Here is a 25,511-nt window from a genome sequence, read left to right as displayed (position 1 = left end):
AATCATCTGATGAAGAACATTATAAATACTTATGATTCAAGTTTATATTCCAAATTGAGTAAGAAAATTTCTGGATATTTTTATAATTATAGATTTATAAGAATGAATTTACAATATAAATTCTGATTTAAAAATTTCATTTCCTGTACAGATCAAACTTTAAAATTTTTAATTCAGGGCAGTTTTGTGTGTTGGTTAATATTATCATAAATACAATTTTTAAACTTTTTTTGTTCTGCTTTTGGGATTGTGTTCTGCTTAGTGGTATAGTCTGGTTTTGTGGCAAGATAAAAGAAATTTCTGTTTTTTGGCAAGACAAAATAGGTTCTGGTTTTCTGGCAAGATAAATTTTCTTCGTATCGCCACTTTTGCAATCACAGAGGGAAGCTGCAAAGATGCTTTAATGATGTGGTCATTTCAGACAAGAAAGCTTAGTGATCACTTTTTTATTAAAATGAAGATGAGTGTCTAAAGTTACAGTTTTTATATGATTTTTAAACTTACTCCTTCTTTCACAGCATGGTGCCCATCTGTCCATAAAATATTTTCATCAGTAATTTGCAATGCTTGTGCTTGTTAACTCTTTTTTTCATTTTTGGAAGTAAAATTATTCTTGGGTCATGGTGTAGGATCTTGAGCGCTTTATCACCAATCTTTAGATTAACATAAAGTTCTGTTTTGTATGCTTACAGAGTGTACGACACAGTGATGTACTTAGATATATAGAGACTTATTATTCTTTGCCCTTTTGAGTGTGAAGCATATGAACAGAAGAGTCAATACATGTGAACCAACACTTTTTGTCTTTATACAAATTTAAAATACTAGAAATCTATTTGAGAGTCAGAGATAGCATTTTCATATTTGAGATTCACTCTTCCCAAGCCGTTCAAGGCTGGGTTTGTGTTGGATCCAGATCTGGGTGTTGGGAATACAAACTAGATCTCCCTCCAGGGAAACAGTAACCTAATTATTTGAGGGTCTACATTATCAGAAAGGTAGAGTCCAGAGCTGGAGCAGGAAGAAACTGTCTTATGTGGGAACCAGGTTTTAGCCGCTAGGCTAACCACATGCTCTAGCTGTCTCCTTTTTTCCTTGTCTATGTCAACTGATATCCTTCTGTTTGTAAGTCGAGAAAATCTAGACCATAGTGAACTGTGGCTTACTCATGATCAAATCAGATGGCAAATCAGTTGAAACACTAGTCTAGACTCCAGTCCTTCCTTGAGGGATTTTTTTCTTTTATTTTCTGTTTTGACATCTAGATTTCATTAAATATATTATCAACTTTATAATCTGCTGATTACTTCTAGGTTTGGCTTTTCTTTTTGTGATCTTTTTTCTTTTTTTAAATAGTCTTTCTTTCCTTCCTTCTTTTCCTTCTGTATGTTGATTGCATGCTATCTTATTCCCTAATTCTTGAACCTTTCAGATGTTGGTTGGCAAGATGTTTAATTCCTTGAGTGACAAATTTTGTTCTTGAACTTTTTTTATGTATGAGATTTAAATTTCAATGTAAGTTATCAAGTATTTTAGAAGAAAAGCTTCAAAGTCACATTCCCATACGTTGTTTTCCCTTTAGAGGCACAAGAAGCAAGGTGTTTCTCTGAAGGCAGATGCAAGGGCATATTACCTGCTTCTTTTTTTTCTCCTATCCACTCTTGTGGGATTTGTCCCAGCCTTGGTGTGTATGCTCACAATTTATTACTCCTAGAGTAAAACAATAAAATATTTACTATTTAGAAGCTGCAGCTGTTTTTTTAAATATTTGAGTAGTATTGAATGAATTTAGTTGCTCTGAAATATCTTTTTCTGAAGTCTGTTCCGTTGATTTTACATTTGCAGGTACCTGGGGCCCAAGATTTGGTGGATTTCTCTCCTGTTTATCGATGTCTACATATATATACTGTCCTGGTGAGTCTTCCTGGTTCCAGTAAACATGGATATTGAATTCAAAATTCCACTTTCTCATTTTAGTAGCTTTTAAAATTTGTTATTAAGAAAGATGAGAGGTAATTATAAAAGATAATTAGTTCTTGTGATAATTTTTGTCTTTTGTTTGCTGTGTAACATGCTGTGCATGGTTATGTATGTATCAGTCATCACCAAATCACAAATTTTAAGTGTAAATATTCACAATTATTCAGATTTCTCTTTTAAATTCAAAAAAGTTTTATTTAAATAAAAATCTTAACTTTACACATTAAAATAATATTTGTGGAAGCTATTTACTGTATTATCCCTGATAATGATTCTTTTGTCATAGAACACACATGGAAAAAGGAAGTATCTATGAGTGTTAACGTATGTCTGCACATTTTTGCTCATTTTGTTTCTTTACATATTTAACATAGTTGTACTTTGTTGTTCCTCTAGACACTTTAGGACATGGTCTGTGGATGTTATGATCAGAAAAATTTTGTGGTAATGTCCATTAGTTTTAGAAAAAAAATTCCTTTTTTCTCTTTCATCCTCCCACTTTGTATTCAGATTCTCTTCCTCCTTTTCTCTTTCTCCTTTCTTCTCCCTCCCTCTCCAAAAGATGTGCCTTTTTATACAAAGGTGAGTGCAAATGTCAGTTGAGTCAAGATGCATAAATAGGTAGACAATTCTATTCCAATCTTAGACATTGTGAATGTAATAAATCATTTACACCTTAGGTTGTGACATTCTCTTATTTCACCAAGGCTGTATTTCATTTTACTTCGATATCTTTTTTTCCATTTATTGTTACACATGAACCCACTTTTCCCACAGCTCCATGGACACTAGTTTTGATATGTTTAATATGTGGTTCTGGATATGTCTGCCCGTGGAAGGATGGTGGTCATTTGGTATTCTGTGGTGTCTCTGGCTATTCTTCTTATACTTTTATTTAGCATTGTCCTGTTAGTGTCTATATTTTGGTATCATTTTCTTCCCCGACTACTGCATGATAATTGGTGGTTTTTATTTGCTCATTTTAATAATCATTTTAATCATCAACACTTAAAGTACCTCTAGCATTCCCCTATAACAAGTGTTATTCGCTAATGGCTGTATGTATAATTTTTCATAACCAGGAGTAGAATTATTGGATCATAAGATACAGTTCTGAAGCACTTAATTTTTAGGTAGATTAATTTATAATTTTAGCTAGTGATATTGAATGGCATTTCTTTATTTTAGTTTGTGTTGCTTTACTGGTTACAATTCTGTCTCTCTTCATAGACTTACTAATCATTCAGAGTTTACTTGCATAAAATGCCTGTTTTTAATCTTTGCCAAGGATTTGTATTAGGGTTTTTTTTGTTGTTTTCTTTATCCTCTAAACTGGAAATAGATGTTTTAGAATTTCCATAAATTATACATATTGACTGTATGATCTCACTATCTTTTTTCCCTCAAAATTTCACCAGATTTTAAATTGTATGATTTTTTTCAGGAAACAAAAATCCTTGTTATATAATCCAGTCTACCACTGTTAGCCTTATAGCTCATACTTTTAGAGACATGTTTTAAAAATATTGCTCTCGATCTCAGGGCCATTATGATTGGCATTTTTCTCTTCATTTGTTTTAGACACACTGTTGTATGTAGTATGAGGCACAGATATAGCTGTAGTTTTTCCTTGTGATGTGTTCAACTTTACCAATTTCTTTTTTTTTTCCTTAAAAATTTATTTATTTTTATTGCAAAGTCAGACATAGAGAGGAGGAGAGACAGAGAGGAAGATCTTCCATCAAATGATTCACTCCCCAAGTGACTGCAATTGCTGGAACTGAGCCGATCCACAGCAGGAGATAGGAGCTTCTTTCTAGGTCTCCCACATGGGTGCAGGGTCCCAAGGCTTTGGGCTGTCTTTGACGGCCCTCTCAGGCCGCAAGCAAAGACCTGGCTGGAATGTGGGGCTGCCGGGATTAGAACCGGCACCCATATCGGATCCTGATGCATTTAAGGTGAGGCCTTTACCTGCTAGGCCACTGTGCCAGGCCCCAGCTTTACCAATTTTGTCAGCTATGTCATAATCTTATATCACCCATTAATTCTGCTATTACCTTTGTCATTGACTACATTTCTGTTTCTATGATGACTTTTTCATAGCTCTGTTTTCTTTTATATTTGCTTTTTTAATGTTTCTCAATATATGATAAAAGTAGTTCCTATTTTATTTCTCTTCTCCTAAATTGCCTTAATTGTTCATAGACCATTTCCATACCGTAAACTTTTGATTCAGCTTAAGTTTACAAATAAAAAATGTTACTGAATTACAGACAAGTTTTGGGAAAAATAGCTCCTTAATAAAGCTGAGTCATCCTAGTCATGAAAAAATAATATCATTTTTCCCTTGAAGACTTTGTTATTTTTTGGTTTTATTTTTTGTTTATTTGTTTTTAGGTTTATTTGTTTATTTTCATTTTGTTTGAAAGGCAGAGATACTGAGACTGTAAGAATTTTTCTTCAAACACCTGCAACAGTTGGTCAAGTTGAAGCCAGAAGCTCAGAATTTAATGAAAGTCTCACATGTTGGTGCTAGGGGCACAACTAGCTGAGCTGTCACCTGCTGTCTTCAGAGGTGCAGTGCCAGAGCTCAAATCCATGCACTCTGATGGTGATGCTGTGTCCTAAGCAACATCTTAGCCATTGCGCCAAATGCTTGCCTTGGATAAGGTCTTTGAAATGATCTAGTGGAACCAGTTAAGACCCAATGTTAGCAATCTTACGCATTCTTTGCTACCGTCATGGCGACAGTTTTCGTGACAATTTCTATTTTATTTTCAAGTTAGTTATTACTAATATTAAGAAAAACTGTTGTATGTGTAAGTTGGTTTTAAATCTGGTAATCTTGCTCATCTCCTCTTAGTTATAGCAGTGTTTTTTGATTTAGGATAGGCTATATAGTCAGCCATATTGTATGATACATTGTGTTTTTTCTTTTTATCCATATATCACAGTGTTCTTTTACTATCTTACTGTATCAACCACGATCAGTTTTATTCTGTTGCTCATGAAGGTAATAGTAGGTTTTCAAGTCTGATTTTGAAAAGGATTTATAGGAAGTGCTTTAGTTGCCTAATGCTTATGTTTATAGTAGGTTTTGCCAAGTTTAAAGTCTGGCTATTACTAGATTTTTGATACTTAAAACATGCAAATGATTGTTGAGTTTTATTGGTTGTACACATATATTAATATTGTCCTGTGAATTTATCCTTCAATTGAAAACGTGGCAAATTTAATTGCTCTATTTTCTGACATTAAATCATTCTTCAGATTCACTTAATGAATATGCATTGCTACATTTGTATCATTCTGTGAAATTTAAAACCTTCTAATTGTTGCTTTATATATTTTTTGATATTTCCTTATGTGGTCATAATTAACACAAGCCTGTGTCTTTTTTGTGTGTTGCTCTTATAAGACTTTAAAGTTAAATGTTGCTTTAGCCTCATTCTAAAGAATTGAGCATCTATTCCTTTTTTCTCTCTTTTGAAGTGACTTATATAAGATAGAACTTATTTGTCCCTTTGAAAGTTGAATATTTATGGGAATTTTTCTGTCTTCTTTTTTTTCTTCTGTGCTTTATAATTTTGTTTAGTCTCTTCAGTAGTATGTATGGATGTAGAATCTCACAATTATACATCAGTTTGATGCTTAGAGAAAAACTCATATTTATTCACATTGCTTCAAGGAAAACTTTATAATCAAAATAGAAAAATCAAATAAAACCTATGGAAGCAAATAATTTTTTTGTTTGTTTCAAGTTATATTGTCTGTGCCAGCAGTACTTTGTGTATTGTGGCTACTCAGCAAATAAATAAATGAATGACTAGAGAAATAAATAAAAGCTAAGAAAGTTGTATTTCTGCTTGAACATATGTTGATTTAATTCTTATTTTTCAGTTACTTTATCAATGAACAGTTCTTTGATTTCACTTCTGTATGAATTACTTTTGAAGAAGAAAGGATACGTACAGAAGTCAAAAACTTATGCTTTAAGATAACACTATGCCACAAGGGGATTTATATTCTTTAAATGATTATGACAGTGATGTATTATGTCACTGTATTTATTTTAGTTTTTTTTAAAGATTTATTCATTTTATTACAGCCAGATATACAGAGAGGAGGAGAGACAGAGAGGAAGATCTTCCGTCCAATGGTTCACTCCCCAAGTGAGCTGCAATGGGCCGATGCACGCCGATCCAAAGCTGGGAACCTGGAACCGCTTCCGGGTCTCCCACGCGGGTGCAGTGTCCCACTGCATTGGGCCGTCCTCAACTGCTTTCCCAGGCCACAAGCAGGGAGCTGGATGGGAAGTGGAGCTGCCGGGATTAGAACCGGCGCCCATATGGGATCCCGGGGCTTTCAAGGTGAGGACTTTAGCCTCTAGGCCACGCCGCCGGGACCTATTTTAGTTTTTATAAGCTGTATTTAGATTTCGTTATGTGAAAATATCACAAATTAACTTGACATGGGAACTCTAGTAAGCCATCCATAAGTGTGTTGAAATAATTTAATTGCATATTTACAAAGTGTAAGCCAGCCATAGATAAAATGGTACAATAATTACCTGCTGAGAGTAGTTATACATATTGAATGAAGAATGCCTGAGTGTCTGACACATCATTGCCATTTAATAAATGACCATTGTCCAACATGTATCTAATGCTGATGGATAGACACAGTATTGATGTTTTAAAAAGTGTATGAAGTAAAGTATAAATGTATGTAGGGATTCTGTTCTGTCATAGACATACTAATTTTACATTTGAATAACATACATTCTGAAGGTAGAAAGACTTCATAGTCCTGCTAAATTGTGTGGAATATAGAATACGTTGGTAATTAGAGATCATAAGGCTCTAGAAAAACAAGAGACCTTAAATTTCTCATTTAAAAATAAATTCTACTTAGTGTTGTTCCATGATGGTGAAATAGTTGATCTTCATAAATCTTTTCATAAACAGTTTGTTTGTTGAGCATTGTTTATATGGAAGAAACAGGTTTCTCTTTCATTCAGTGTTTCCTACTTTTGAAATGGTACAGCTACTGGTAGAAGCTCATTCTGTCCTATGAAATATATGTTTATGTTTAAGGATTTTGAATAATTGCTCACATATCTACTTTGCTACCGTAAGTGTCAGAGCATGTATATCTTATAGTGGTGACTCTTCAGAGTTTTTGAGGGGTGGAAGGCTTATAATTTGTCACGTTCGTGTTTCCTTATTTTCAGGACACTAATTTGAAATAGATGACTTCATGCAAATATTTATAATTGAAGTTTTATTTTTATTATCAAAATGATGTCGTTATTTAATATACTTAATAATGTTAGGACTTAAGGGCAGAGGTTTGGGGAAAGGGATACTGAGGATCAAGGAGAAAGTAAGTCATATGTTCTCTCTCATTGCAATGCTTTTCTCTTTTTCACTCTCACTCGTCATCAACCCCATATATTCTTCATGTTACAGCCTTGAATCTGAATCTTACTTGACCTTTAACTTGTTTACAGTTCCATTTGTCTTGTTTTACAGTATGTACTTCTGCATAGTTTGTGCACTTTGCTGCTGCTTGAATCCCTCAGTGTCCAGGACTCTGCAGCTGTCCTGCTTATAATATTTGTTTTTTTGCCTTTCTTAAATGATAGCCTCTATGCTTCCTTTGGAAGTGCTAATGGCTTCCAAATCTGTTTCTTCATTCCAAGCTTTTCCTGGAGGTTTAAATTTAGTGTATGTGATTATCTGTATGCCCTAAACTTTAGATATTCCATAGATGATATCAGCTGTTTTGTTGGATATCTTAAAACGAATCCATTGTCTTTTGCTTTCTCCCTATTCAATTTTCTTCTTCTGAATTTTTAGTCATTTTGGGTAATTATCATCTCTGTAATCACCATCCAAAAACTGAAATTTTTTACAACCCAATATGGAGATCGCTAAACTTTGCCTTTTAAATTGATTTTTACTCCATGTTATTGTCCCTTCTTCTACATTTACCCTCATTCACATTTTCATCAGAATCACTAGGAACAGTCTGTCTGATATTTCTACTTTAATATGTTAAACCTTTAATTCACCCCTTTCTGTATTTATGGTAGTCTAAAATATATGTACTTGTTTTTACTTGAATTCTCCAATTGGTTATCTATAGAAAAATGTACAGGTATGGAAGACTGCATATTATGTAAAAATATAGAGTATTTTGCATGTCCTGCCAGCTGTATTTTTTGCTACTTGCCACCTTGTTTTAATACAGTGAAATCATCTAGGTCTTTGAATGTGCCATGCTGTTTTATGCTTCTCATTCTTTCTTCATGTTAGCCCTTCTGCCTGATATTCCAATATATATTATTACATATTTCTTCCATAAATTTTCCTGTTATTCCAGGTTGAGCTCAGAGAACTCTTTCACACTTTTATAGAATCCAATGTATATCATATTAATGCTTACTATATTACATCATCATATTCCAGATGTATTCTTTTTCCTCAATAGATTGTAAGCTCTTTTAGGGCAGGTATCACATTTATCTATTTTTTAATATAATCCCTAGCACTTAGTATTAGTAGTATTTAATACCCAATAAATGTTTGTTTTTGATTTTGAAAGATAACTAGCCTCCTTTTGACCTGCAAATGAATCCAGTATTCTAGTCTCAGGCAGTGTTGTACAATATCAGGGCTGGTACTTACACAAGGGAAAACAATTCTATTGATGTCCAACGGAAGGATCATAACATAAGTAACAAAAAGTTCTAATATTTTGTCATTTACAATAGTGTTTATCTGAACTTTTGGCCTGGAGGATAACAAGGCACACTTTGAATAAACATGGCAATATTTATTATTTTTAGTGAAACCGACCTTCCATTCACCCCCTTTTTATGACTGTGCTGCTTATAAATTCCCAAAGGATTATTTGAAAAATCCTACTTATATCTGCCAGCCTTATCAGTAGGGCAGGAGTTCACGTATTGTAACAGGAGGTCAGATTTCGGTCATGGTCTTATAGATGGGGCCAAGCACCTGTAAATTCTTCCTTTGGTGACTAAAGTGAAGTACAATATCAAACAGGCAGTGAGACTTTTCTAGGAAGTGCTGAACTTTGGCAGGAAGGGCAAACTTTGGCAGGGGGAGGGGAGGAAAGAAAGTGAACAAGGGTCAGATAGTGGTTAATTGAGTCTTTGTTTCTTGATATAACAATGCAGTGGAAGTGTATGGGACAACTGTAGGTATATTTTCTAGAATTGGTTGAAATAATCCTTAGTGGTTTGAATCTTCACATACAGTTTAGAGATGAGTAAGTTAAAGAGAAGAAATGAAGTAGGTAGTGTGGCCATTAAAGAAGGAATAAGAAATAAGGAAAAGCATAAACTAAAACATCTATTATTAAGTAAATGTGAATAATAATATCTGAATTTTTTTACATACTGTAATGGTTGGTGAAAAGGCAGATGGACTATCTAATAAACTAGTTTGCCTTGCAGATTCTTAAAAATGTTATTGATGCAATATTGTCTGCCATCTATATGGACAGAAATTTGTATGTACTTTAAGCTTCTTTATACACTGAGACAATTTTCTGAATCTTCTCCAAGTTCATTGCTTACCCAGTCTTCTATCACTGGTAGGGTCTGTGTGTTCTCCAAAGCGAGCAGCCTTGGCGTCAGTTTTAGAGACTACAAGAGCTAACCAGTAAATATAATCATAACTGTAGTTCGGGGGTCTCATTTTTGACTGTGTCTTCTTAGTATCTTTGTCTCCAGTGATTTGCAGTATTTGTTCAATAGTAATTTCAATTTCTAGATCAATATAATGTTTATGTAAGTACACACCTCTGAATTATGTACTTTTGCACATGTGTGTAACACTATAATATAAATTTACAGATTTCCAACATCTTTGATTTAGGGGTAATGATGCTAGTAATATGAGGATACTTTAGAAAATTCATGGAAAAGTTGTCTTAAAAGATATTTATTTAGGCCTAAACATTTTTGAAACGCACACATAATTTTTCAAAAATGTATTTCCATGAACTTTTTGAAGACTTCTTCTTTATGAATTTTTAGTAAACTCTGAGTCCTCAATATTACATGAAATGTATGATAATCTCAATTGTATCCAACGCTGTGAAGCAGCCCAGGATCTAATAGGATGTTGTCATCATTACTAAGACCTTATCTAGTGTAGTATTTCTCTTATGTTTTCTTGTGCAAGGGACCTCTGAGAATTTGAAAGCTTTGACCTCTTTCCCCAGAAAACAAATGCGTTCATGTACCTGAATGTGATATTTTGCATAGAATTTTAGAGGCTTCCCCAGTTTCCTGAACTTGTCCTAAGTCACATAAAGAATCCCTCTTTTAAACACAAGTATAGGTTAAGTCAGGTTTTAGGTAGCTGATAACTGCAAACCTATGCCCCAGAATAGCTTACGCTAGTTTCATTTGGGTACCTTCTTTTATAAATCTACCCAGAACTCTGTACCACCTTTTCTTTCTCTTAGATTTGAAAGTCTTGCCCAAATCTTAATTTAAAAGCATATTTCTAAGTGACCCTATTTCAGAGTCATAAATCTAATCTGTGAATAGCCATTATGCATGGCAAGCTGTGACCTGTTTTTTTTTTCCCTAAGATTATGTCTCCCCTACCACCCTGCTCCCTTTAGGAATAAATTAGTTTTAGCAGCTAAATAGATAGGTAATAGATAGACATATCTCTGGGGTTTTTCTAGTTAGAATGATCCAGAACAAAGATTTAGAAATAATTATGAAAAATGTTTGTTAGTAATAGACCGCTTTAACAAAAGTAGTTGTTTTTGATTTCCGAATATTGAATACACTTGCTTGTTCTTGCCAATATTTCTTTTTAAGGACATGGCTGTCTTTGGGAGAAGTGAATCAGCAGTGGAGCTGTTATTTTCCAACAGTCTGGTAACAGGGGCTGCTGCAGGGAGCAGAGGATGGAATAGAGTAGGGTGGGCAGTAATCTTCCTGGAACATGTTTCTTCCACTCTTAATCTGAGGATTTCTGCTGGCATGTCTGTACTAAGAGAAGCTACAGAAACCACAGTCATGTAGCTATAGATAATAGTAAGGAAAGGGTTTAGAGAATGGGAACAGGAACAGATACATGTTCTAAGTGGTGGGTTTTCTGAAGTGTTAAGGCAGCATCTTAATGAAAATAAAGAGCTTTAATGGCATTTGGTTATTGTATTAATGCACTTGGAAAGGAGACAACAAGTAGTCTCAGATATTGTTGAACCTTTCAATTAAAGAGAGAAAAAGAATTACATGTAGCATGTTCAAGGTTAGACCTTATGATCCTATTGAATAGTGTAATTTGAATAGCTGTTGTTTATATATATTTGTAATAATATCATCTTGGGTTTCATCTAACAGTGCAATATCATAGTGATTTACAAATGTGACTGTATTAATGGGTAACTTAATTACATATTAGGTAGGAGAATGTGTTTCCCTGGGTGCTCTGAATCATGCTGTGAAATAGCTGCTTTCTTGTCATCAGAATGAAGACTCTTCAGAATTTATGATTGCATTTTACTCAGAAGGATCATTAGTACTATCCAATAACCAGATAACTTTACTAGCAAGAATTAGTACACAGGTGTAAAGTAAATATGGAGAATTTTTGTTTATGTTTATTGTGGTAGTTTGTTTTCAAGAAAATAATTTTTTAAACGATAAGTAATGTAGCAGTTATGTTGTGTATTGATCTTAAGATGTAGATTGGCAAATGGGAAAAAAAAAACCTACCCAACGATGATCCGTATCAGTTATTTGCTACTACTTCTCACTAACCATTGATCTAGGCATGCATTTTAATAAACAAAAAGCGCTGTGACGAGCTTTTAAATTTCTTTAGAATTCACATGTTTCCCATAGTCTCCTGTGTTTTATGAGAGCTGTCCTGACAGTTGGAACTGTTGATAATTGCAGGAAGAATTAATTGTTCAAACTCTGAATTTTTCACTGGTAGTTGAATGAATATTTAAATACTGATTTCAGAGTAAACGTGAGATCATTTACTATGTCTGTGCTAGAAATCAAAGCAAAGGGCCTATGCCTTTATGCGCAATTCTAGGTGCTTACCTTTTGTGAGTAAATTGTTATTTGATATTTCTTGTTTGTTGTGAATTGAGGGAAACAGCACTTATTTTGTCTGAAGAGCAATTAGAAACCTTGCCTGTAGAATTCCAGCACTGCAGGAGATTCAGAGTTTAATGATCCACATCATCTTCACCTTGCTCCTGGAGCTTTATTTCTAGGGCACATTGTCTCATCACTTGAAAAGTAAACATATAAACGATGGGATTTCTTGTTTCAGTTGTCTTTAAGGTCTGTATTCTGTGTTGTCCTCTGGGGCTTTTCAAGTTCTCTTTAGTATATTAAGGAAATTTACAAATAAAGTAAACCACAACCAAAAGTTTTTGATTTTTATTTAAGCCACCATGTCCTAATGCACTAAGGGATATGAAGATGATCAGTACACTTTGCTCTCAAGAAGTTCATAATTTATTGGGTCTAAAAAAAAGCTGCTTTTAAGAGACCTGAAAGGACTTTTTTTTAAAAAAAATATCTGTCATTCTTTTATAAGTTTTCTTTGGGAAGCAGGAAAAGAGCATTGAAATTTAATGGAAAAATTTTTTCCTGCCAATAATAATTTGAAGTAAGTAGGTCCTATTTTCAAGTCTTTAGCATTAGTTTTAGAGAAGAATTGAGATGTTTATGTACTTGAAATTTGTTTGTTAAGAACTTCAGGTGACTAATATTTCTCACATTGGTCTTGATGAGTTTTAGAATTTGTGTTTTAAGTAGAATTTATTTTCCCTGTGAAGACATTCATTTCATTTCTTAGACTATCTGAGATGAGTGCTAATTGTATCTTTGGGCAGCCAGCTAAAGATGAGTACCATTGAGAAATTTGGAAGCTTTCTGGTTCGTTTCCATGGTGAGCTTGAGTACTGGTGGGCAATAAAAGCATCTTAAATATTTTCTTTAGAGATTCTTTTTCAGTGTGGAAAGTTTTGCCCTGAAATATTTGGTAGCTTCTAGTTAATTTCTGATACTTAACAGGTTGTCTCATCACTCTCTTGCCATATCTCACTGCCTTTTAGTTTCACTGACTCACTGGTGCCTGGTCGGGTTAGATAGGCAGAAACACTGCATAGATCATAGAAAAACGCTGAGGGTGAGATACTTTGTGCGCTGCATTGATAAGGACACAGGAAAAGCCATTTATAGTGATAACTTTTCCTGCAGTATGGGCTAATGGGCCCTGGTTTGTAGTAGCTGTAATCTAACTTCTTATAATTGTCATATTGCTCTTTTAACCTAGTGACCTTATTACCCCTGGACATACATACGTATCATTTGGCCTTGCATAAAACAAGAGGAGGAAAAGAATGCAGTCTTTTTTTTTTTTTTTTAAGTTTTCTAGACATGTTTGCATGCATTTTTCAAAATGATTGTTTTGGGGTGATTAAACTTCCCAAGTATGCTTATTTTATTTAACACTAATATCTCACGTAAATAACTTTAGATACCATGATAATAGGATTTTTTTACAGCTCTGATAAACAAGAAATGATTTTCCAAATAGTACCAAGTCATTGTACGTAGTTTTGATTTTATGAATTTTGTGCATAACATATTTTGGTTGGTTTCTCATTATTCTCAGAATTCAGTAAATTTCTGAATGTGGTCATGTTGCCCTCCATATTTTGTCCTTGGCACAGCCTCTCAGCTCTTTCCTGCCCCCTGCCTGGGCTGTGCCTGCACCCCTTTGAACCCTCATGATGATGATGCCAGTGCATGGGCAGCTCTCCTTCCTCAAGCATCTTTCTAATCTGCTTTCTTTTTTCTAACGCTCCTCTATTACACTGGATTTCTTCCATTTGGAAGATCTTGGGATTCTAGCCTCCTGTCATTCATACAGATCCAGCAGATCTCTGGTACTTTTTGTTTCTGCTATTTCTACAACCCCGTTTGTAATAGCCAAGCTTGTTTAGATTTAAATTTTCTATCTTTCTTTTGCTTACCTTAAATGATTTATATTCTGGATACGTAGCTTAATACATTGTTAGTTTTTGAGTATCACGTTAATAACTGTAGTCAGAGTCTGGTGACTTAAACAACAAGAGGTCATATAGGGGTTAAAAGGAATTTCCTATTTTCTCAAGGGAGTTAGGCCATTCAGACAGTTACATAAGCTACGTATGCCAAAATGTTCTCACTAGAAGTGAGTGGCAGGCATAGCTGGAGGTCATTTATGATGTTTGGTAGTGACTTTTGCAATAACATTATAACTTATAATCAGAACCCACTGTAATGACCTAAACAAATATAGAGTTCTTTTTTTTAAATAATATGACAGCATTTCTAAATGTAAGTAGCTTAGTGTTGGTATGTTGCCTTTATACTGTCATCCAAGGCTGGATTCTTCTAGACCTCTGCCTTTTGCATGTAGCTTTTGTTTTTAGTTCTGTACGATGAACACAAGATACATATTTCAGACAAAAAGTTTTGGGGGGCCAAAGTACAAAAAGCTATGTCCAGGTGAACATATATCTGTTGATTGAGGAAGAAGTAGGAAACATGCAAAATTATTTTACAATTTTGAAAACAGTTAAAATAAAAAAACTAAATTATATACAAGCTTACCATCACAGTATTTTGTTTTAAAAGATTAAGCAGAAATCAGATAAACCAAATCCTGACCTCAAGATTCTCATTTGAAAAGGGAACATTGTAGTTTTCATCTCACTTTTTATCTATGATTATAAAATTTATGCACACACATAGCTCAAAGAAGCAATTCTGCCAAATAGACTTACTCACACCCTCAGTCGATGTTATTTTTGAATTGTTAGGGGAGCGGAATTTTTGCTCATCCTTCCCTTTATTTTTAAAAGATTTATTTATTTTTATTACAAAGTCAGATATACAGAGAGGAGGAGATATAGAGAGGAAGATCTTCCATCCGATGATTCACTCCCCGAGTGAGCTCAACGGCTGATGCGCACCGATCCGAAGCCGGGAACCTGGAACCTCTTCCAGGTCTCCCACGCGGGTACAGGGCCCCAGTGCTTTGGGCCGTCCTCTATGCTTTCCCAGGCCACAAGCAGGGAGCTGGATGGGAAGTGGAGCTGCCGGGATTAGAACTGGCGTCCATATGGGATCCCGGGGCGGTGTTCAAGGTGAGGACTTTAGCCGCTAGGCCACTGTGCTGGGCCCCGTCCTTCCCTTTTTAAGGATTAATTTTTTTTTTTAAAGATTTATTCATTTTATTACAGCCAGATATACAGAGAGGAGGAGAGACAGAGAGGAAGATCTTCCATCCAATGTTTCACTCCCCAAGTGAGCCGCAACGGGCCGATGCGCGCCTATCCGAAGCCGGGAACCTGGAACCTCCTCCGGGTCTCCCATGTGGGTGCAGTGTCCCAATGCATTGGGCTGTCCTCAACTGCTTTCCCAGGCCACAAGCAGGGAGCTGGATGGGAAGTGGAGCTGCCGGGATTAGAACCGGCGCCTATATGGGATCCCGGGGCTTTCAAGGCGAGGACTTTAGCCGCTAGACCACGCCGCCGGGGCCCAAGTTGAGTATTTTTATTTATTTGAAAGGCAGAGTTATAGACGGAAGGTGAAATGGAGAGAGGGTCTTACATCCATTACTTCACTCCCCTGATGATTGCAATGTCTGCGGCTGGGTCAGGCCAAAGCCAGGAGGCGGGACCTTCTTCCAGTTCTGCTATATGGGTACTGGGCCCCCCTCTGCTGCTTCTCCCAGGCACATTAGCTGTAGACTGGATCTGAAGTGCTGTATAATGATATTGAATCAGTTTCCATGTGGGATGCAGGCAATGTCCATAGCCGCTTACTGCACTATGCCGCTATGGCACCCTGTACCTCCTTTTGTTTAGCCATCTGTTTTTACAAAAGAGAACCAGAATGCTTAGACTATTCACCTAAAGTCTGAGAGTGGATCAGAACCAAAAACTGGTTATAAATTTTCTGTCCTTTTTCCTCCAGCAGTTGTCTACATCATCAAAGCATCAAGATTTATTGCACCATATGTGACATATTCTGAGCATTTCATAAGTGTTAATTAATTTAGTCAGTATTTTATATTGCAGCACAATATAGTTCATACTAGATACACAGCTTTTATAAACCTAGTCAGCCTTGGCTTTTCTTCTTCTAGTCAGGAATTGGGCCTGATTTCTTTTGACAACTATTGGGGTTAGGACTTGGGGGTGGCAAACCCGTCTACCTAATTTTAGATCAATTCTGGAAAGTCTTCTTCTCTTTCAGAGTTGCTTTTGGTGCATACATTAGCAATTCAATACTCTCATTTTTTGATGTGGCAGCTTTGTCCAGTTTTGCCCTGGTTGTCTGTGAGGAGGCCTGGTGACTGTAGATATTGTAGGGAAAAGGATAGGGTTTGCTTTCCTAAACAGCAAGATCCGTTTCTTTCCTTTTATGAAAAACAAGCTTATCTGTTTGCCGGGTTTATTTTTTTTCCTCTTTTGACTTCAAGTCATGTCATTGAGAGAGAATGGCTCAAAGCAGGTCATGCTTAGTTGGACTTGGTTGTAGGCATATGTGGTATCAAAGGTCTGCTTGTGAGTTTTTAAAAATAATTACTCAAGTTTCTTTTTTTTCTTCCCCCAAAGGCATTGAAGCCGTTTTCCTTAATTGTAATTGCATTTGATCTATTGTCTTTCTACATTTTCTGCGTTGTTCAGATTTATAATTTCTTTCATGAAATAATAAAGTAGGTGGGTTTAAAAAAGCAGAAGAGTTTATAAGCTTATTATTTTCAATACTTACTATTAATGAAAGAGATATATAAAAGAGTACATGTACATATAAATAGAGGAGAGTATTGCCAGGCGGTTCTCCACAGTTCTTCATGTCTGTATGTCTTGCCTGTAGAAGCTTAACTGTGTTCCAGTCCTGCAGCTTTGGAAGGTGGGGATAATGTCTCTCATCAGACAAAAAACAAAGGAAACAGAACAAAGCAAAACAGAGCAGATAGGTGTCCAGCCCTGGAAGAAGGAGCCAGATCATGTTTTCTGTGGATTAGGATTTTGGATTTCCTGTGGATAGGTTTCCTCACCTACATTGCAAGTCAGTATGTACAGGTATCAACTGTACACGTGCCCATTGTCATCTGGAAATTTGGGACTCTGGGAAGTGGTGCGGTGAAATGCAGACACTCTGTTGTCATGATGTGATAGATTTTTTGACTTGTGATCTAGGAGCCTTGTCCTTTTTGCTAGTATTCATAAAGCTAGCATGCTAATTTGTTGGTTTGCAAGTGGGTAAACTGTCAACCCTTCATGGTTCTTTATTTTATAATTTTTCCAATAAGGATTTATTGGACAAGAGTCATTAAATAAATAGCAATTCCACAGAGAGTATCTTTTAGAACATTTGAATGTTTTAGAATATTAGAATATTTTAGAATATATGAATAAAAATATTTGTTTTTTTAACTATAAGATTTATTTTTCTTATTTGAAAAGCAGTGTCAGGAGGAGGCAAGGGGATGAAGGAGGGGGAGAGAAAGAATAAAAAAGAGGGATCGATCTTTCTGTTAATTCACTTCCAAATAGCCTCAATTGCTGGAGCTGGAACGGGTCAGAGCCAGGAACCTGCAACTGCATCTGGTCTCCTATGTGAGTGGCAGGGACCCAAGTACTTGAATCATTCTCCACTGCCTTCCTCATTTTCAAGGAGCTGGATTGGAAGTGGAGTTACCAGAACATTGACCAATTCCTTAAAATGGGATTCTAGCACTGTAATTAGTGGTTTTGCTATAATGCTCACCCTTATTAGTGTAGCCTTAAAGTGCCTTCCCAAGATTTCTTATTAATAAAAAAAAGAAAAATAGTGATTGGTGGGTGATGTTGGCAATGCAGGAGGCTGGCATATATTAAGGCAGAGGATATTTGAAAAATCTTTATAGCCTCCTATAACAATTTTTATGAACCTAAAACTGTTCTTTAAAAAAAAAACTAAGGCGTTATGAAAACATGGACACAACCTTCAGGTGGTGATCAAAATTAAGGTGATCAAAATCATAATTGAGCCTGTGATGACCTTGTGTCCTCTAAATGAGATGCCTTGAATTCTACACAGTATTTAGGGTAGTACTCTTCCCTTCTGGAGTGCATCACCTGAATGTAATTAATAGGGAATCATCACTGCAAATGGAGAACATTCTAGTAAAAAAGAAAGAAGTATATCTTTTAGGAGTATCGGTCATAAAAAATTAAAATAAATGTGGAAACATTTTTTCAGATTAAAGGAAGCTAACAAGAATTGACAGCTAAAGGTAATTGCATTGTCTTTCTCTGAATTCATAATAAAGGTTTTCCTGTAAAGGTCCTGATAGTAAATATTTTAGGCTTTTCAGGCTCATCGAGTCTCTGTATCTACCACTCAACTTTACCATTAAATGTCAAAAGCACCCAAGAACAACATGAATGTGACTATATTCTAATAAAACTGGCTTTGCCAGTTCCTGTTCTAGATTAAAACCTCCACTTGAGGATGCTGTAAGCTACATTTTTGGGGTGACTGACAGTATTATTATGGGTAATAGTTTGTACAAATTTTGAATGTTCTAAATTGGCTGTCTTGTGGTTATATGACATTACTCTTATTCTCAGAAAATGCATAGTAATACTTTCAGGACTAAGATCTGACATATATCTCACACTTTTAGGTAATAAAGAAAATAATATACACAGCCAACCCTGTATATCTGAGTTCTGCATCCATAAATTCAACTGTGTCTGCTCAGTGGACTGAATAATGCTAGAAGTGAAATTTGTCTGCATTGATTATATTCAGACTTTATTGTTTTTATTCTTTGTAGAATACACCAAAGAAGCTGGTTTCCTTACATTTATATTGTATTACTTATTATTAGTAATCAAGAGATGACTTTAAGTATATAGGAAAACAATATATAAGCTACATACAAATACTACATGAATTTATGTAAGGAACCGGAATGTCTTTGAATTTCAATATATACAAAGGGTTCTGGAATCTTATCTTTGAATACTTAAGGACAACTTTATACAGAAAATTATTTTGTAGCAGAGCAAGTTATAAGGAGTAAAATATTAAGAACAGTTGGGTGAAAAGTACCTATATATATAAATATATCAATGATATGTTTCTAAATAAGAAGTTAACAATTATGTGTCTCCATTGATGCAAACTTTTATGTATGCATATAGCCCACAAAAAGGAAAGAATATAATTTGTAGTTTCCTCACTCTCTCCTGATAAATACCTCTAAAAAGTGAGAAATCTACCCAAGAATGAGTTGAAAGTGAAAGTCCGTGATTGGAAGCCAGCAGTCATCATCCTTGGCCTAATCTGAATGCACTTAGTTCCCAAGAAGCTGTAGTCCAGGGACCAGAGGTTTTAGTGCAGTCTAAAAACGATGTTGGGAGCCACATTTTCCAGACTATGAAACACAAGCCACCTTGTTTAGTCAGCACAGTTTAGGTCAAATGTGGTTATGAAAAACAGATGAATTCTGGTGATCAAGTTGTACTTTGACAAATATCCCATTGTTTCAACATGCAGTAATTTCTGAAAAATGTGAAGCAGCCTGGACTGCAGAGATTGAGTTCTCTCTTCTTAACTCCCTTGCCTGCTCACAAAGGTCTTGTCATCGTGGGGAGTAGAAATAACAGGGCAGAAGAAGTATGCTACATGCTCCCCTCCCCCTTACTTTTTTTCTTTTTCTTTGCTCTCCTAGCCAATCCAGCAGTGCTGGGCAGGCTGTTTTGTCAGCTGGAGGTCTAGCACGACTCTGGGCTTGAGGGCAGCATTTTGCTTCAGTTTTGTGGATAGTCATGTGTTCTGGTGATTTAGATTTTTTTTTTTAGCTTATCCCATTGATAGAAAAATGATACTTGAGGTTAGTGAGGCATTGATATATTTCACTGGCTCCTCTGGCCATGACCTAGAGTCATTATTTCATTTGATGCCTATTCCCCCTGCAGAGGTTCAAATGTGGAGTTTTGTTCTTATAAGTTAAGAATTACAGCAATCAATAGCCAGCAACAGGTATTTATTGCAGAGAATTCCACATGCAAATTCTCTTTGATGGCTTGTAATTTTAAAAAAATATTTATTTTTATTGTCAAGGCAGATACACAGAGAGAAGGAGATAACAGAGAGAAAGGTCTTTCATCTGCTGGTTCACTCCCCAAATAGCTGCAATCGATGGAGCTGAGTAATATTAAGCTGGGAGCCAGCAGCCTCTTCCGGGTCTTCCATGTGGGCAGGGTCCCAAGGCTTTGGGCCATCCTGGACTGCTTTCCCTGACCACAACCAGGGAGCTGGATGGGAAGTGGAGCAGCCAGGACATGAAATGGCACCCACATGGGATCCCAGTGCATGCAAGGCAGGATTTAGCCACTAGGCTATGGTGCCAGGTCCCAGCTTATACTGTTTTTGTCGCTTCAGAATTTTATTTTACCTGATTCACTTGGTTTATTCATCTATTCAGTATTTATTGCATTCTTACAATGTGCAGAGCACATGTTACATCCTTCTGCCCTTGGACAGGAAATCTATTATGGGTGATTTCAACTCATACTGTCCAATACGGCAGCCACTAGCCACATGCCATTTTTGAGCACCTGAATCTTATCAGAGTAAATTGAGATGTGCTATAAGAGACAACAGAGTTCAAAGGCTGTGCACCAAAACACAATGTAAAATATTTCAGTATTTTTCATATTTATTGCATATTGACAATAATTTTGATGTATTGGTTAAATAAATTATGTGATTAAATTTAATAACACTTTTAGCTCTTTTGTTTCCCAAGATGATTAGAACATTTAAAATTGTATTGTGGTTCATGTTTGTGGTTATCATTGTATTTGTTTAACGCAGGTGCTCACAGATCTGTATTAGTGTATATAATTCCCTGAGCAATCTCCCCACTTTTTTCTTTGAGTTATTTTATTTGTTTGAAAGGAAGAGAGAGAGAGAGAGAGAGAGAAATTGTCCTAAAGATGGTTCACTTTCTAAATGGCCACGATGGCCAGGGTAAAGCCATTAGCCTCAGTTGGATCTCTTACACTGGTGCAGGGCCCCGAGTACTTGGACAGTCCTTTGCTGCTTTCTCAAGTGCATCAGCAAAGAACTGAAGTTAAAGCCAGTACTCTTATTTTTTTTTTTTAAGATTTATTTTTTGTTATCGGAAAGTCGGAGAGACAGAGAGGAAGATCTTCTGTGCATTGACTCACTCCCCAAGCGGCACAGCAGCCAGAGCTGTGCCGCTCTGAAGCCAGGAGCTTCTTCTGTGTCTTCCACATGGGTGCAGGGTCCCAAGGCTTTGGGTCATCCTGAATTACTTCCTCAGGCCACAAGCATGGAGCTGGATGGGAAGTGGGGCAACTGGGATTAGAATTGGTGCCCAAATGGAATCCTGTTGTGTGCAAGGTGATGACTTTTGCCGCTAGGTTACCATGCCAGGCCCATGGAGTCAGGAATCTTAACTGGCAGGCAGTGGCTTAACTTGCTATGCCATAATGCTCCCCTGACAACCGCGCCCCCCCCCCCCCCCCCGCTGATCCATTTTCTTTGGTGATGGAATCTTCTGATTTTTGTGTGTGTGTGTGTTAGTACATTTACCATTTTCATAAAGAAAATCAACTAATGACTGGATCCTCTTTTTTTTTTTCAGTTTTGATGGTGGTAGCTTGTCTCAAACATATCAATTCTTGTCTCCCTGGAATACCAGTTTTGAGTAAATTTAGAAACTGGGGAAATTTTTCTGGGTAACCAGATTCATTAATGACAAGCTGACATTTGTAAAAGTGATGAAGATGTCACCCAGAAATCATGGTGATATTGTCACCAATTCTGCTAGAATTTTTATAAAAGCTATTAAAACCTTAAGAGAAATCTCCATTGCTTTTGTTTTGTTGTTCTTATAACTAGTTTAGCTACAGGGATGTGGTCAGGATAGTTACACAAAATAATGGGTTGTGAAGCATTGATAAGATAGAAATTCATCTTTATTCTTGGACATTTAGTCATCTAAAAACAGCTTTGAATACAAAATGATTTAGTGTATATTTTGTACTTATTTGTAATTTTAAAATTGTGTAATACTGTGGGATGAATGAATTGGCGAAATTTGTTTAGGTGCCTTCACTGTGCGTTTTGGAAATGTTGGTTCTTATTGAATTAAAAAGTTATCAAGATGTAAATATTGCAATTGGCTTTATTTTGTAGAAGCTTGAAGCTAAATCATTGTACATGTTACAGTGTATATAAAATAATATTAAACCTCTGCAAATTGATATTATTTTTAAGATTTATTTTTCTACTTGGAACTCAGAATTATAGAGAAGAGGGCAGAGATAGAACAAGAGATCTTTCATCTGCTGGTAAACTCCCCAAATGGCTACTAAGACTAAGCTGGGCCAGTTTGAAGCTAAGAGACAGGAGATTCTTCTAGGTTTTCCATGTGAGTGCAAGGCCCCCAAGTCAAGGACTACCCTCTGGTACCTTCTCAGACCATTAGCAGGAAGCTGGATCAAAAGTGGAGCATCCAGGGCTTGAACTAGCAATCATATAAGATTGCTTGAAAGCTGAAACTAGGAGCTAGAAAGTCCCTCAGAGTCTCCCATATGAATGGCTGGCACCCAAGTCCTTGAGTCATCAACTACTATTTGCTAGGGTATTCATTAGCAGAAAGCTGAATCAGAAGTGGAGGCATGATTTGAACCCAGATACTCTGATGTTGGATGTGGGCTTCCTAGGTAGTATTTAAACTGCAGTACCAAATGTCTACAAACAGTTTGTGTATAAATTTAGGAACATTTTTTAATCTAAGTCTCAGCCATGATATTGATACTTTGCAGTATAATAGGGCTTATATAACTTGATGATGCTCTATCAGTGAACAATCGTAATGAAGAACAAGAGGAAATATTGGAATGTACTTCCCTTTGTCTGTCTGTCTGTCTATCTAATCAATCATCTGTCTCTGTAAGGTGAAGTGAAAGAAAGAGAGTAACAGAGAATCTTTCATCTACTGGATCATTCTAGATGCCCACAATGGCCAGGGCTGGGCCCAGCTGAAGCCGGGAGCCAATAATTCTATTCCGGTATTTGCCATGTTGGCGGTAGGATCCTAAGCATTTGGGTCTTTATTTTCTGCCTCTGAGGCACACCAGCATGAGCTGGATCAGAAGTGGATGTAGAATCCAATGCTAGGAACTCAAATATGTGATATGGGCATGCCAAGTGGCCGCTCAACCTACTGTGCCACATGCTTGCCCCAGTTGTTGGGAGTTTTAAGACAGGGAAAAAACAGACTCTTGGAATAGAATTGTTTGAGCAACTGGTAGAATTATATACATGCAGACGTGAATAGCTCCTTAACAGGAATCCAGCATGGGAAATACCATCCTTCTTTCTCTAATTCTTTTTTGCTATCCAGCTCTGACATGGTTTTGCCATGGTCTTGCTGGGACAAAGACCAGTCTGGAAACTTTCATAATACGGAGTCTTTACTGTGTCTTCTTATGCATTGAGCAGAGATAAGGGAGTTTAGTACATAAGTTTACATTCAAGAAAAATTGATGTAAATAAAAAATGAGATGAATGAATAGCTGAACTCCGAAACAGAGAGAGTAACAAATGCTGGTGATGGTATGGATAAAGTAGAATGCTTATGCACAGTTTTGAGCATGTAAATCAGAAGAGCTACTATGGAAAACAGCATAGAGATTTCTTTTAAAACTAGAAATGAACTTTCCCTATGATGCAACAATTCCACTGCTGGATATAAACCACAAATACTTGAACACATTGAATTAAAGAGATAACTGCACCACTATGTTTATAGCAGCCTTGCTCAAAAAAAATTAAACTTGAGAATCAAGCAAGGTTTCTATCACCAAATGAATGGCTAAAGTAATTGCAGTGTGTGAGAAATACAGTAGACTATTATTCAGCTGTAAAAACTAATGATCCTATCATTTGCAGCAAAATGGACATAATTGGTGGGCCTTATATATGAAGTAGATAAAATTTTGATAAACTTTTTAAAGTTCTTTCTATAAATCATAAAATATTTTTCATTCAGAAGCATTGTAAACAGGTCAATTTCACATGCTGATTTTTAATATTTCTTACATGAAGTAAAGTACCTGTGTTATTGAGGAAAGTGGAATTGCACTTGAGGCATGAAAAAGAAAAAAGAAATATGTAATACTGCTTGTTTCTACATTGTGTCTTGAATGTTCAGAATTCATCATAATAATAATACAAAATTAATTCTTTGCATGCAATTCCTAATAAAAAGGTAATAAAATGCTCTAGTCTGTTATTGCTTAAATGTGAAATTATCAGTGTAATCTCGTTAAGAGTGGCCAAAAGACTGCTGGAATTTTCTAGTACAACCTTTACCCTAAAAAAACTTTTTAAGATTTATTTTGCTTGAAAGGCAGATTTCTGTTTATTTTTATTGGAAAGATAGACATACAGAGAGAAAGAGAGATCTTTGTCAGCTGGTTCACTCCCCAAATGGCCACAATAGCTGTAGCTGAGTTGATGCATCTCCAGGAATCAGGAGCCTCCTCTGAATCTCCCACAAGGGTGTAAGGTCCCAAGGTTGTGGACCATCCTGTACTACTCTCCCAGGCCACAAGCAGGTAGCTGGGTGTGAAGTGGAGAACAGGACAGGAACCGGCTCCCATATGGAATGCCAGTGCAAGCAAGGTGAGAATTTAGCCATTAGGGTTTCGAACTGGGCAGCCAACAGGCAGATTTTCACATGGAACAGAAGGTGTTCCATCTGTTACTTGATTCCACAAAAGACTGCAGTGGCCGGATCTGAGCTGATTCAATACTAGCGGCCAGGAGCTTCCTCTGGGTCTCCCACATGGGTGTAGGGTCCCAAGGACTTGGCTATCTGCTGCTGCTTTCCCAGGCCATAGCAAGGAAGCAGCCAAGACAACAACCATATGGCATACTGGTACCACAGGGTGGAGGATTAGCTTGCTAGACCAGCACAATAACCCCTGTCATGAAAATTTTGATTGATCTCTGCAGAATACAGTTGGAAGATTTATGTATTTCTCTTCTGCATATTATTACTTCTGTGTGATTTGAAAACTAGTAGTTCTTTCTAAAGTCATTGATATCTTTGTCAGGCTACATAAAGTAATTTCTCTTACCTAATTTAGAAAACCAGCAAGAAGTTTGTATTTTCTGATATCTCTTATATGAATTTGTAATCGCTGTAGGTTATTTGACAGTCACTCCACCCAAGGAAAGCAACAGCCATGTCAAAAAATAGTAATTAACGTTTTTATTGAATTATACTTTTTATTTGACATGGATATTTTTAAAATTTTTTACAGGTTTATTTATTTTTATTGGAAAGGCAGATATACAGAGAGGAGAAGAGACAGGAAGGGGAAGATCTTCCGTCCGATGATTCACTCTC

At 36.2% G+C, this 25,511-nt stretch overlaps 1 protein-coding gene across 6 annotated transcripts in view; it reads left to right on the top strand.

Annotated features, from left to right (window-relative positions):
- The window catches only part of EXOC6B (exocyst complex component 6B), a 584,809-nt gene that overhangs the window by 266,358 nt on the left and 292,940 nt on the right, over positions 1-25,511 (top strand). For all 6 annotated transcript variants that reach the window (XM_058667964.1, XM_058667965.1, XM_004582805.4 and 3 more), the window contains exon 8: positions 1,846-1,914. In XM_058667964.1, the coding sequence (XP_058523947.1) occupies positions 1,846-1,914 (69 nt within the window). The remainder of the gene's footprint in view (positions 1-1,845; positions 1,915-25,511) is intronic.

This window comes from Ochotona princeps, chromosome 8 (assembly GCF_030435755.1).
Source record: "Ochotona princeps isolate mOchPri1 chromosome 8, mOchPri1.hap1, whole genome shotgun sequence".
NCBI classification, from domain to species: Eukaryota; Metazoa; Chordata; class Mammalia; order Lagomorpha; family Ochotonidae; genus Ochotona; species Ochotona princeps.
This window is presented reverse-complemented; position numbering and strand designations above follow the sequence as displayed.